The sequence below is a fragment of the Alosa sapidissima genome, chromosome 2 (assembly GCF_018492685.1).
Source record: "Alosa sapidissima isolate fAloSap1 chromosome 2, fAloSap1.pri, whole genome shotgun sequence".
Classification (NCBI taxonomy): domain Eukaryota; kingdom Metazoa; phylum Chordata; class Actinopteri; order Clupeiformes; family Clupeidae; genus Alosa; species Alosa sapidissima.
Window position 1 is genome coordinate 20,147,438 of NC_055958.1, and position 14,163 is coordinate 20,161,600.

General features: G+C 46.4%; 1 protein-coding gene across 3 annotated transcripts in view; it reads left to right on the forward strand.

The window, feature by feature from the left end:
* Window positions 1–13,831, forward strand: part of LOC121698071 (receptor tyrosine-protein kinase erbB-4-like) — a 226,116-nt gene extending 212,285 nt beyond the window's left edge. For 2 of the 3 annotated variants that reach the window (XM_042079809.1, XM_042079818.1), the window contains exons 21-27: window positions 543–698; window positions 1,712–1,787; window positions 1,955–2,101; window positions 3,946–4,043; window positions 4,235–4,477; window positions 7,218–7,554; window positions 7,770–13,831. In XM_042079809.1, the coding sequence (XP_041935743.1) occupies window positions 543–698; window positions 1,712–1,787; window positions 1,955–2,101; window positions 3,946–4,043; window positions 4,235–4,477; window positions 7,218–7,554; window positions 7,770–8,446 (1,734 nt within the window). In that variant the 3' untranslated portion in view covers window positions 8,447–13,831. The remainder of the gene's footprint in view (window positions 1–542; window positions 699–1,711; window positions 1,788–1,954; window positions 2,102–3,945; window positions 4,044–4,234; window positions 4,478–7,217; window positions 7,555–7,769) is intronic. The other variant, XM_042079827.1, reaches the window with a different exon arrangement.
* The last annotated feature ends 332 nt before the right edge of the window (window positions 13,832–14,163 follow it).

Genomic DNA, 14,163 nt, shown 5'->3' on the forward strand with positions numbered 1-14,163 from the left:
ATATTGTGATATTAACCCATTTGAGACAGTATTCTGAATAATATGCTGCCATTACAAACATCATTTTCTGATGACCTTAACCCAAATAAGGTCATAGTGGGAAGTAATTGAGTTAAGACGAGGAGTATTCTGATCTTAGTGGCATTATTGAGGTGCATTATAGGCATGTACAGTATGTACCTTAATCACATTATAACGTTCTTTCAGACATTTCGGTGCAGAAATAATTATGGAAGGAATGTGGGGCGCAAATCACAAAGATTTTTTGGAACCTTGATCAACCGTTTTTACAGTCTATGGTTATAATGGTCAGACTATGCTGTGTTAAATGTAAACGGAAAAATGAATGGAATATTTTATTAACAACTCATCTAAACACCATAATCACATTCTGAATAATGTAATGTAAATAATGTACGGTAATGTAAACATAGTCACTGATTCTGATAGCGGGTGATTATGCTGGTAATCTGCACGAGTAGTGTTTGTCAGTCATGGTTAAATCAGTGGCATATGGTGACAGCCTTGCCTGTGGCTTGCAGGGCATGATGTACCTGGAGGAGAGGAGGCTGGTACACAGAGACTTGGCTGCGAGGAACGTGCTCGTCAAATCCCCCAACCACATCAAGATCACAGACTTCGGCCTGGCGCGCCTCCTGGACGCCGACGAGAAGGAGTACAACGCAGACGGGGGAAAGGTGGGCACCACACTCACACCAGACATGCTAGAGGGAGACCAGCTCTGAGAGGGGCTGATTTCATCAACTCATTGTCTTAGAAATACTTATCTGATTGACCACATTACATAGGGAATCTTCAGAATATCAATAGCAATTAAAAACTAGAGATTAAATTATCTTTAAAAATCTCATTAGTTTAAAATTAATTTAAAATCAAACTCCATATAGGCACAGAGTTTGTAAAGGAGGCACAGAGTTTGAAAAGGGTGCACTGACTTTCTAATATTGACTTTTACTAAATCTCATCCAAATGAATAACAAGACATCCTGGGTTCACCTTCACTCCTACCTAATCTGCCTTTGTGCGGCTTGCCAAGCTTCACTGTGGGATCATGTTTTGGCTCCAGCACCCAGCTGCTCATCTGACTTTGGCCTTTTATTTCAATCCCAAGTCAGTCCAGTGGTCATGTCCTTTTCTCCTGTCCAGGTTGCCCAACCTCAGATGAAGCCAGTGGTTGTGGCAGTGGATGTGCTTAAAGTTAATGGGACATACAGCATACAACTCTGTTCTGTCTCCCATGTAGCAATCAGTGTCTAAGGCCAGCCGCTATATCCCATACTCTCATTTCATCTCAGCTAGTCCAGCACTTTCTATTTGGGCTGTTTGTGCCAGCAGTCACTTTCAGCCTAATAGGATGCTTTCAGGTTAGCCTCCTAACATTAGGTCTTGGAAATGCACAATATTTCCGTTCCTCTCTGGCAACTCTCCTCTGGATGCTGAGAATATGAGTCTCAGCAAGGTTCCACGTAGTGACTGGTCATTATTTGCCTTCAGTCTTCTGGTAGTCCATTAAAATGATATTCAGAGTGACAGGAGTTTTTTTTTCCAGTTCATCTCAGTTTCAGTGAGAAAGTCCTTCTGTGCAGTACCTGCCAAAGCCCTATACTCACTCATTAGAACAAAGAGTAAAGAGTTTAAACCAGGAGCTAGCAAACTTAAAGTAATTACTGTGTTACTGTTTTTCTATTAGATGCCAATCAAGTGGATGGCCTTGGAATGTATCCACTACAGAAAGTTCACCCACCAGAGTGATGTGTGGAGCTACGGTAAGATGGAATTTTGCACATGCTGTTTAGTAGCATAATAGCCCAAAAAACAATTTCCAAATGGCTTTGCCCATGAAGTCATTCAAGTGTTACTGCCGATAATCGTCTCCAAGCTGCAAGCGGAATGCAATCGCGGTGGATATGACACAGCTCTGTTCTTTATGCAGGAGTGACCATCTGGGAGCTGATGACTTTTGGAGGGAAGCCGTATGACGGAATCCCCACCCGCGAGATCCCAGACCTGCTGGAGAAGGGCGAGCGTCTGCCCCAGCCTCCCATCTGCACCATCGATGTCTACATGGTCATGGTCAAATGTACGTCCATATTTTCCCTCTCTGTCCCTCCACCGTGTTTTTTTTCCCTGACCAAATAACAGAAGGGCTGCCATTCTGCAGCACTCTTGAAAGCCTGTTGATATTTTTTTTCATTGAGGCAGCCAAGCATGCCATGTTGTTTACACACACACAACAGATAGATATTCATCCCACACCCCCAATCACTGTCAATACTGCTTTTTACACGGCCAAGCAGGATATGGCCCGTGCTCTAAAGCTGTAGTAGTGGGTCTGCGCTGACCGCGTTGGACGCCAGAATATTCTGGCCGAGCAGCGGGGTCCGCATGTACAAAAAGCCCAATTCAGAAAACCACCATCAGGGAGGCTGGGCGCGTTCCATCGGCTGCCACCGGTGCCGCGTCCAAACTGATGATCTCATCAGCCGGCCGTCTGGACTGACACCTCGGGCCGGCGGGAGGGCTGGAGGGGGTCAGAGGTTCCTCTCTCGCCCATCCTGCCAGCCAGGAACACGGGCGCACGTGCCAGCGACACCCCTGCCATGCCTGGCCGTGTCGCGGCGCTCTCTAGCAGCGCGCACTTCCTATGTCGGACGGACAGCGCTGCGCCTCCTGCCAGGTTTCCAGCGCACAGCAGCCCTGTGGAAGAGGAGCCAGCCAGCCTCCTGCACCTCCCTCACCAGCACCTCCTACACACACACACAAACACACACACACACACACACACATAGCAGGGCACTGTGAGGACAGGACAACAGCAGGGACAAACAGTCAGACAAACACACACACAGTAACCCACAGTATAAACACTTACACTGATAGAACCTTTGCCTTTGATTAAATTTTAACAGTAGATTTTTAGAAATGTCCATAATGCAATGCACCTGCAAGTAGATGTGTTTTATATTGCTAAATAGGTACGAAGTAAAAAGCCAAAGTGAGGGATATACTGTATAATAGCAATGAGAGTCCCCCAAAGGACTATGCATACTATGCTACTGTATGTCTCTTGCTTCTCTAAGTATGCTCCTTGTTATGCCCTCTCTCTCCTCCTCTAAGATTGTTAGAAGTGTGTAGGTTTACATTGTGAGCTCATGTATGCCTGGCCACCCAAACCACGTGTACCAAAACAGACAGACGTGAATCAGAGGGTTCTGTCAGAATAGAACATTCAGAGGGCTCTGGCCCGTGGTCTCTCTCTCTCTCGTCTCATGACCGTGCCAGCACGGGGCCAGCAGAGCCGCCCGCTCATACAGGGCTGATGCCGCTGAATGTGAGAGCCATATGAGTGGAACACAGGCTGGCACTGCCGCCCTGCCCGCTGTACAACAAGGCACTCGGAGCCACACTCCCACATGGTTGCAGAGGTGTTCTTTTTTCATCTCTCTCTCTCTCTCTCTCTCTCTCTCTCTCTCTCTCGCTCTCTCTCTCTCTCTCATGTCCATATGGTGTAATGTCATTCCAGGGATCATGAAAGGAAGTATAAAATGAGCAGTCCAACGTGTTCTGTGCTTCGACGGCGCTTTGATAGCGAATCAGAGGAAACCATCTATGTCAACCGTACATAAAAAAAAATGTGCAGCCCCTATGAATAAATAGTCAGACGAAATGCGAGAGTAAATAAATAAATAAATAAATAAATAAATAGATAAATAAATAACTAAAGGCGAACTCTCCCACTGCGACTGTCGAGGGATTTAGCCAGCAGGGAAAGTAGATTAGCAATGTTATCTCATGTTTTAAATCTGAGGTAGAGAGGAAATCCACAATCCCACTGTGAGTCACTGCTAATGCCTCAAACTTGCTAAGCTGAGAGCTAAGCTGAGCTGCGGAGCGTCCTAAGGATTGGGATGTGTTATGTTACAGGCTGGATGATCGACGCCGACAGCAGGCCCAGGTTTAAGGAGCTTGCCGGAGAGTTCTGCAGAATGGCCCGTGACCCACAGCGCTACCTGGTGATCCAGGTAAGAATCGTTGCAGTGGAATACCCATAGCTGATGCCTTTTGGAGGTATATACGTCAGACAGATAGGAACTGACTAGATTGAGCCTATAGACTGAACACACATTCATGAAGGAACAGATGACACTAGCATCGTCCAGTTTATGAATTCAGTTCACAAGAATTCATTCACACCAAGACCCTTGTTCCATAGAACAAGAGGCTGAGTCCAGATGGACTGGCCAGGCCTAATGCTGGTGTTGACGAGTTCCTGGTGTCCGTTCAGGGGGATGACCGCATGAAGCTGCCCAGTCCCAATGACAGCAAGTTCTTCCAGAGCCTTCTGGACGAGGAGGAGCTGGAGGACCTGATGGACGCTGACGAGTACCTGGTGCCCCACGGCCTCAACATCCCACCTCTGGCCTACACCCCTCGCACACGCATGGACTCCAACCGGGTAGGCATCCCAGCCTCCCAACCCCTCTCATCTTCCCAGCTCAAATGGTGATACTCTCCCATGAATTTCACTTCACCCCTTAACGTGTCTTTACACAACCACATCTGTGAATATGTTGAGGATGTTTTAACAGTCTTTCTATATGCACACCATTGCCAATAGTTGTTCTTGTCACACTGGCAGAGAAAAACAATCTTCAGATATTCAAAGTTAGAACTTGAGGATTGAAATCTCCAGCCTTTCCAACTATATCAAGAACAAAAGGTCAGAAGCAGTTGCCAAGTTTTGGTCTTGTTTTTAAAAAGTCAGCCTTTGTTCCTGGACGATTTGGCCAATCCAATGCATTTTCACAAGCCCCTGTATCCCCATAGTATTTTGTGGAAGCAATCTATTTGATTTTGTATTGGCCTAAATTAAGCCTTCCTTTGGATTGCATACATATTGCCTCATGACCTTGGCTTTGATGATTTGTCGGAAAGTAGCCTTTTTCTCCTGCTTAAATCAATTCAGCACAATCACTGATGACTCTGAAGTGCCCCTGCTGTACAGCACAATACTGAAAGAGTCTTGGTTAAGTTTCTTGCCGTCCAATAATTATTTAAAAGTTGGGATTCATGGATCTAATATACCAGTAGTTGTGCAAAAGGTGGAAGCAAAGACATGCAACAAGTCAGGGTTGTGATGCACACATGACGTGAGCAGAATGCAAACGACACCCCCTCACCCCGAGCCACCGAGTGGAAGGCTGCCATGAAATGGTGACTCTTAGCCCAGGGAGGGCTTTGATGTGCCACACCACACACACCTCCGAGAGCCAGCCCCTGAAGAGAGCAGTATGCCCCCACACTCTCACTCTCTCTCTCACACACACACACACACACACACACACACACACAGGCCTGGGCTGTTGTCCCCCCGGCCCCCCTCTCCTCTCCCGGCACACTGGGCTTTTATAAGGCAGGCCTTCTTGTGTAAATATCAGGGCCGCCTCTAAAGCAGGATTGCCTTATGCATCCAGGCCGTGGGTGTATTTGCTCAGCATTCCGCCGGCCATAGCTCTAAAAGTCTAATTAACCCAGGGTGCACATAATATAGTTTACCCCTGGAGACCTGTGCCCGCATTTATCAAGCGTTTCAGAATCATCTCCAGGATTCGGAGATCTTGGGCAGGATGAATAATGGTGCTACGGCAGGCTGGGCCATGAGAGGTAGTTATCACACCTTTTGCACCCGCTTGCAGAGAGGAGAGCGACTTTCATCTCAGCACAGGGGCAGTGTGCCTGTGGATCTGGTGGAAGGAGAGATTGCTTCCACTCCAAAGACGCCCATATAATTGAGAATTTCAGTTTTATCCGCACAATATCTTTGAGTGGGCTAATTGTTGAGAAGCATTGTCAGCATGAGCCACCCATATTGGTGTGTGAGCAGCAGAACTTGCGTTTGGGATCGACTGGCCACCTTCTCTCCTGCTTTACTCCCTCCATCTCTTGCCTCTCTCCTCTCCTGCTTTACTCCCTCCATCTCTTCCCTCTCTCCTCTCCTCTCCTCTCCTGCTTTACTCCCTCCATCTCTTCCCTCTCTCCTCTCCTCTCCTGCTTTACTCCCTCCATCTCTTCCCTCTCTCCTCTCCTCTCCTCTCCTGCTTTACTCCCTCCATCTCTTCCCTCTCTCCTCCCCTCACTCACACTCCCCTGTAGAAATGTACACTTTAAACACGCACCCCCGTAACAACAACACAATTATCGTAGGAAGCAGCACCTCGGCGCCATAAAGAGCCCTCTCTGTTCGGCTTGTGTATGGAGGCTTTGGCAGACAAAGCCCTTCCTCTGTGCACTGAGCTTTCTCCACAGAGCACTGGAGCCATTTTGCATTCTAACTTCCGTTTTGTTTCCCCTTAAAAAGCATGAGAAGGGAGAGAAAGCTACATGAATATCAATGAGCGACATCAATCCTCCACAGGCTCTTTGCTACATTACAGAAATCTCGCTCCTGCAGTTTCTGGTATAAACAGTGCTTTGGGAAAACAAAATGATGGCACATTCTGAAAAGAGAGAAAAGTGATCAGCTAATTAAAATGTGTACCGAAGGAATAGATCTGGGACAACACATTTGCCGGAAGGATCTTATGTCTGTTATCTCCAAGGTCCACTCATCGTATTGTTCTTAAAATATTGATAACAATCTAGTCCAGAAAGTTCAAGGATATGGTTAATTTCTCTCCTAGAAGAGCAGATCACACTTTAAGTTTAAATGCCTTTCTTAATATTTTAGGAAACCCCATTTTGGTGGAGAGTGTATATTTGTCTGCTCTGCTTAAATATTACATTTTGCTAGACCCACTTTGGTATTAATGTCCCAGATATGCTCTTGAGTCTCATTTGGGCTGCCTGAGCATATTCACAGTGTAGAGCGGAACAAGGTAGAAGGGTTGACGTAATTCCCAGATTCCCAATATCAAACACAGCATGTGCTTCATGAGACTAGGCATAATAGGAGATAAAGACAAATGAATGAATCCATCACAATGGATATGAATTATTTAAATAGCAAAGAACTATTTCCAAATATTCTTAGTATTTTAAATACCCAGTGTCTATATGAACCATATCAATTATTTTCTCTTTTCTATGCTCTATTCCTAAATTGAAGTTGGTTTACCAGGCAATTAAACCAGCAAAAAAATAATTTATTTCCTTGTCCATCACACAGCTGAGTCTTGTCCTAATCTCTGCCTCTTCAGAACCAGTTTGTGTACCAGGACAGCAGCTTCGGCAGGGAGGAGATGATGATGACCATCCCTCGGGTGGTGGCCGTGACGGCCCTTTCACCTGCGTGCTCCTCCGTCACCGACTCGTCCGTGACCCCCAGCACCGCCTCCGAGGCATTCCCGGACCCCCGCTGCAACGGAACCCTGCGCAAGCAGCCGCAGCAGCCCTTGGTGAGGCCCGGTCCGCCGGAGGATAGCAACGGCCAGCGCTACAGCGCCGACCCCACGGTGCTGCTGGGGGAGCGGGCAGGCAGGGGTGAGACGGACGAGGATGGCTACATGACCGCCACACAGGACAAGAACCCCACAGGTAGAGCACCCACAAGTCGTTCATTAGAGGGTGCACACTGAAGCTAGCTACCAATTTCATGTTTTTGACACCCTACTTTTCTTACACTTTTCTTATTTATATTTGCACAGATCCTAGCTGAATAATTAAAATCAGAGCAGGGTGTATGTACTCTAATCAGCAAGTGTCAAACCTATTCTTTAGAACTGGTTTTAACTTCCTTTTTTCTCTGACAGACTATCTCAACCCTGTGGAGGAGAACCCCTTTGTCACACGCCGCAGGAACGGAGACGTCCACGGAGTGGATGGCCAGGGGTATCACAGCGCCCCCAACGGGCAGCCCAAGGTAGAGGATGAGTACGTCAACGACCCGCTCTACCTCAACACCTTCCACAACTCTGGAGAGAAGAGCCAGGACGCTCTTCGGAAGAACGGCATTCCTCTATCTCACATGGTCGCGGGTGGCGGAGGGGCCACTCTTGGCCCCCAGCACCCCATCCAGGCTGGCCATCCACCGCACAGTGGTCAGACGGAACACCCCATTCGCCCGCACCTGCTCTCGCAGCCTCCCTACCCGGCCCCTCCGTCTCTCAGCGCACTCTCCAGCCACACGCTGCACCCGGCCCATGCCGGACACACGCTCCACCCCGCGCACACCGGCACCATCATGGCCGACAAGAAGCCCAAAAAGACCTTCGACAATCCCGAGTACTGGCAGCACAGTCTTCCCCCCAAGGCCACCCTGCACAACCCCGAGTACCTGCAGGACTGCAGCACGCGCTTCTTCTACCGGCAGAACGGACGCATCCGGCCCGCTGTGGCCGAGAACCAGGAGTACCTGTCGGAGTTCGCCCTCAAACCCGGGACTGCACTGCCACCCCCGCCCTACAGACAGAGGAACACTGTGGTGTAGCCGGCTCAGGGGCTGGTGGTGACTGAGAAGGGGGAGGGAGGGGGCAGGGGGGCAGGAGAAGGCTAGAGTTGGATACTCCTCCATGAACTGGGACTTCCACCAGAGCCAAACTCTATCTTACCAGCGAGACCAGGACTGACACTTCAACCCTCCACTGTTCCAGAGATGATCCACCATCCGCTATGTCCAGTGGCCATGGCAACATGATACATCAGTCCATCGCTCCCCGTTTCTCCTGTTCCCTTCCTCACTCCAGCTCACCTGCCCCCATGAACTGAGGATCCTCTCAATGATGACTTTTCCAAAACTGGATGCTCTCCTTGCGGTGTGGTCAGTGAGACACACTAAATGCTAGAGGTACTGGCCAGTAGGTGATGCTGGCTACTGACTTCATCCCACAGGGAGGTGACACTGACAAAACCTGTTGCTATTACCAAGGACAGGTAAAGGAACGGGGAGCAAATCCTAGAAAGAGTGGCACATACCTGCATCTGGCACATAGCGTCATATATATTCTCCTCCTGTGTTTTGGAAAAGCACTTTCTGAGTACAAACTCAAGTCCTGTAGTAATATATGACTGTAGGCATTTAGTAGTAGCAATCACAGTCATCTTTTTGTAATCACAGTCACAGCCTGTGGTCACTCCACACAGGTGGCTGTGCGGGGGTCTTACGCCGGGTCACACATGGAACTCTGAGGACTATCTCCTTACCTCTGCATCCACACTGCTGCCACCATCTCCATGCTGAATACATTCCAACAGAGGATGCATCGGAAAGTGATCGATATTATTTATCTGTTTTCGCTGTGGCGCCTTTATAATCGTCCTGTATAAAAGACCTGATGTACAGGCAGCACTGGGAGATGTATCCACTTGTGGATTTTTTCTGAGTTGTCAAACAACAACACTGTTCTGGCTTGAGATTAAGATCACAGCAACGCTTGGAATGGGTGCCATTACTCCAATGTCCACGACTCCCACAATCGGTCACCATCATAGAACATTCACAAAACTCCACATGTCTACCATATGAATCTGTATTCTTATAAAGAATCCCATCATTTCTATTCGTAATGCTATCGGTATTGCCAGTGATGCTTGTCTATATTTATACTGCTGGCTGTAGATCACCAATCATATGAGAGATGTAGTTCATCCATGTAAAGAGGAACAAGCAGGGGTCAACCAGTAGGACCCACACCCATTCTAAGGTGGAGGGATAAACAGTGAATCCACTGACCTGGAGACATGTACGGCACTGCACAGTCACACCAAACTCAAACAGGAAATAAAACCTAGCAGAGATGTCTCCAGTGCACTCCATCTTAGACCCATTGTGGAGTCGTGCATGGGCAATGTGCTGGAGGCCTTGGCACGGCGTGACATCCGTATCGTCTGGGCCTGGCTAGAGTGGCGCGGGGGATGATAACTGGGTAATAGTGTGCACCAGAGAGAGGGCCTGGGCAGCCATGGTGTGGTGGCGATGAGAAATGATGTGCCATTATCAATGCTCATCAAGCCAAGATTAGCCCGCCACCTGCCACCAGGCCTTGCCATCATCAGGAGCTATTTCCAGTGTTTTGTCACGGGCCGGGCCACTGGGGTAGCGAGGGGGTTGTATTTCCAACTGGTAAAGAATGGACAGAGTGTAAAAAAATCATCATGACACGGGGGGGGGGGGGGGGGGGGGGTGAAGACCCAAGAATAGCACAGACTGCACCCTAGACGAGCGGCAGAATGCCAGTGGATAGTGCACTAAAATGGTCCCACCCCACCCCCCACCCGCGCTCCGCCACTACAACATTGATATGCGCACTGCGTTTTCAATGAGGAAACACAATTGACCTCATTAACCACATGTTTTTTACTTTGGTTTCTGATGAGGAAATGAGAACGCAGGTTTATCCGAGGGCAGAGCCATGCGTGCGTGTGGAAGGTCACTGCCAGAGCGACGTATGTTTGCTGCTAAAGGGAGATTAGCGCATCTGAAGTCTGATCTTGGTACTTGAGTTGATTTCATAGCACTAGAGGATCTGGCAGAGCCAAAAGACTTCAGTTTTTGAAGTACATCATTTAATTCCCTACTGATTTTTTAATTGTGTTTTGTTGAGTTGCTGAGGAAGTAGATAGTTGTAGTCAGTTCTTCGGCATAGATGTACTAGTAATTGATGTTTTTTTTAGTGAAGGTTTACCCTATAATGGAGCACTTTAATAAACACCCGGCATCATTGGGAAAACTAGGAAGATAATGGAAAGCTCTGTGCTGAAAGCAAATATTGAAGATGTGCAGTGTTCCGCCATGATTACAGAATGTGCCAAACGTTATTTGGAGCTTTTTTCCTCTTTTATTAAAAATAATTGCCTGCCAATTACAAACCAGTTGAATTACTGAGCAGCACATGGAAACGCCAGTGGAGACGGCACACAAGCAGATAAGAGGGTTTGGAGAGATTGTTGACTAACTTTGCAGCATCATTTTGTTTTTGTCCGTCCCTCCTATTTAACCTTAAAAACAAGAAAACCATATAGCTACTGAGTTTTATACTTGAAATACAAATGCTTATGGCTGTTCGGTATCTTATCTTAAGTATTTTTTCTTTGTTTTGTGGCTGTAATGATCACTACTTTATTTTCATACAAGTAGTAATGTATAATGTTGTACAGTCAGGGGCATAACACTGCTGTATTATAGATCGCTGTTCCATTCCCATTTTGAAACAGAGACTAAGGTAACAGAGGAAGTAATTTGAGATCAGAAAAGTAAAATTGCTTGGCTTTTGTGTTATCCTGTTTCCATGGGTAACTGTAACCATGGTAATAGAAAGCCAGCCCCCTAAAGTCCCCTGTCCATATCCAACCCGACCGAATGGCATCCTATTAGGTGTTATGAATGTGCCCCCCCACCCCCCGCCCTAAACACTCACTGAAGTCTGAGGTGCTCTTCCTCATCATAGCCCCTCTGCTAAAGGGGACGAGCATGATTGGATGAGGAGGCGTCACTCCATTTGAACAGACAAAGAACTGTTACAGAGCTCCGTGCTGGCAGATAAGCAAGCTCAGGTGTTTGAAAACAAACAGACATGTAGCAAACACTGTTGTGTATGTGGCGTAGTTGAACCAACGAGCAGCTAAATGGGGAGCAACTTGACCAAAACACTGAGAGAGCGGATGCCAGTCCCCCACCCACACCCGCAAACAGACAGGATGTGCTTAAAGGCGTGGGCTGCTGTGGACACAGCAAAGAGGAGGACTCACTTATTGCCAGGCTCCTTCCAAAAAGTCAGAGTAAAACAGTATCACATGGAGCACAGTAATTCTCCTCCATTAAAAATCATTTTCATACATTTGATACATTTTTAGGAAAGGCAAATGTTTTTTAAAAAAAACAAACATATTTCACAGCTATTTTACACATACATATTGAGTCATATTTAAGTGAGTGTCTTGGTGAATTCTTATATTGTTGACCTGTTTGAATTGTGTAAATAATTGCTTTTGTTTTGAGCTTTGTACTGACGATAGGATATTCTTGTGACTACTGTACTGAATGGATGGAGCAGCACAGGCATGTGTTGAGGGCATCTCGAGCCGTCTCAACCTGTATTACTCAAACTAAGTTCTTCACTGAAGTATGTGGACAAAAAAGTCCTGTTTGATTGTACTCCACTCTCACTGTCATGGCAAGTATAACTTGACGTAAACACAGTCAAATCACAGGGATATAGTATTCCTATAGACTTTGAGTTTACACATACTCCACCTTTTAGGTAAATGTATTGTAGTTGTTCTATGAACCAATGCAATAAATATAATCTCAGCACCAGAACAAATTATTCAGGATCGCAATGCAGTGGCTATGTCACAGTGATCATGAAAGAGAGATCACACCAGATATTAATCTACCAGTTGTCCACTACACTTGGTCATTTGGTGGACTTCCCTGCCCCTCACACCATAGTTGTATGGACGTCTGCTGAGGGTGTTTGATCAGTAGGTTTAGTTGTTTTGTTGTGGCACATGCAATGGAATGTTTCACTGAGGGGATCTGTGGGTTTGACAAGGGTTTTGTTGTGGTTCTCACATGATGACACTCTCTAAAACATCTTCACTCTTCTTTTTGAATAAAGGTTCCGGGATATTGTCTTTGCTTTTAATACATTCACAGATTCATATTTCACATGGGGGAAAAGGTTGTGCATTTAACTTGTGTGGAAAGTGTAGTACCGTGACATACTAAGCACAGTTTACATGTTTATAATTGATTTTATATTACTCAAACAAATGGAGGGGCAATTCCTCCCAGCAACACAAACATTTGGAATGATGGCTCTTCGTCATTTTACTACTAAATGTCAACTGAGAAAATGTGAATAGTATTTTTATAGACTGTGGAATTGGCCAGGTGCACTTGTAAATAGATGGGAAAACATGCTGTTCGGATTGCAAAAGGCCTTTTGAGTTCTTTCTGTCACACTTTGTCATTGTCATTGTTTTTTATGATTTGTTTGTGTCAACTGTTTCTGACCCACATCACTGTGTGTAATTGATTACCATACGTTTTCTTTCTGTATATATTTGTGATTGAATATCAACATATGATTTGTAGAGCTTGCAGGATTTCCTTAGCGCCCCTGCGGCGTTTTTTTGTGATTGTATTTAGCACAACTTGATGGACTTTGTGTTCTTAAACTTCTGCACTTCTGCTCAAGTGGTACTGTAGGAGCCACTTTGTTTCTGACAGTTACTCCTTCTCTCTCTCTGACTCTTCACTCTGTTTCTTCTCCTCCTCCTCCTCGCTCCTCATCTCATTGTTCCTTTTGATCTTGTGTACAGAATTCAGCTGGAGGGGAGGCTGAGGCTCTGTGGCAATACTGATGAATTTTCTTCCTCCGGTCATAATGTCTCTCTCTCTCTCTCTCTTTCTCTCTCTCTCTCTCTCTCCCTCTCTCAAACTTTCAACACTTTTCTCCCACTCAGAGGACACAGGCTCACATCACATCACCCGCACGGTTGGGTGCCAGCTTAGAAGTGGCAGTACATCTGACACTCGAATGCCAAACAATCGTTGCAGACTTATCAGTTTGTATCGTAAACTATAGCTTACTTTATACTTAGGGGAAAGCAACTGATTGGCCAGTACTGACATTTTCTCAAACATGTAATTTTGACAGACACACAGATCGTGAGGTACTGACAGTGAGCGTCCCTCCAAACACACACAACACTGTAGCCACTGAGCACAGCACTCCTCTCTACTCTCCCCACTACAGGTGTCTCACCCCAAAGCTAAAGCATTTAAATACTGTTTTCACGGTTTTGTTACATGAATCTGTCAAGAATATATTTTTAATTTAATATAAATAAATATGAATACAGTATCTAATGATGTGTTGGGTCTTTTGTGACTAAGGGTTTGTACTTTTCAAGGCTTCTACATAAAGTAGCCTAATGAGCTTAATATCTACTTTGGGTGTCTGATGAAGCATCAGGCGGGTAATATTCCATAGTTCACCTGCTGTCTTGATGTACAGACTGTTACAGTGTGGTACTGAACTGTCTGTTCCAGCCCTTGCCTCCCTTAAGAGCTCTGTTGAATGACTACATGTCCAGATCACAGAGGTTCCCTCCCCGCACCCAGGTGTAGCGACCCATTTGCCATGCAACTGTGAGCTGGAACAGACATGAAAGCAGAGCTCCTCCCTGGTACGAGCCCAC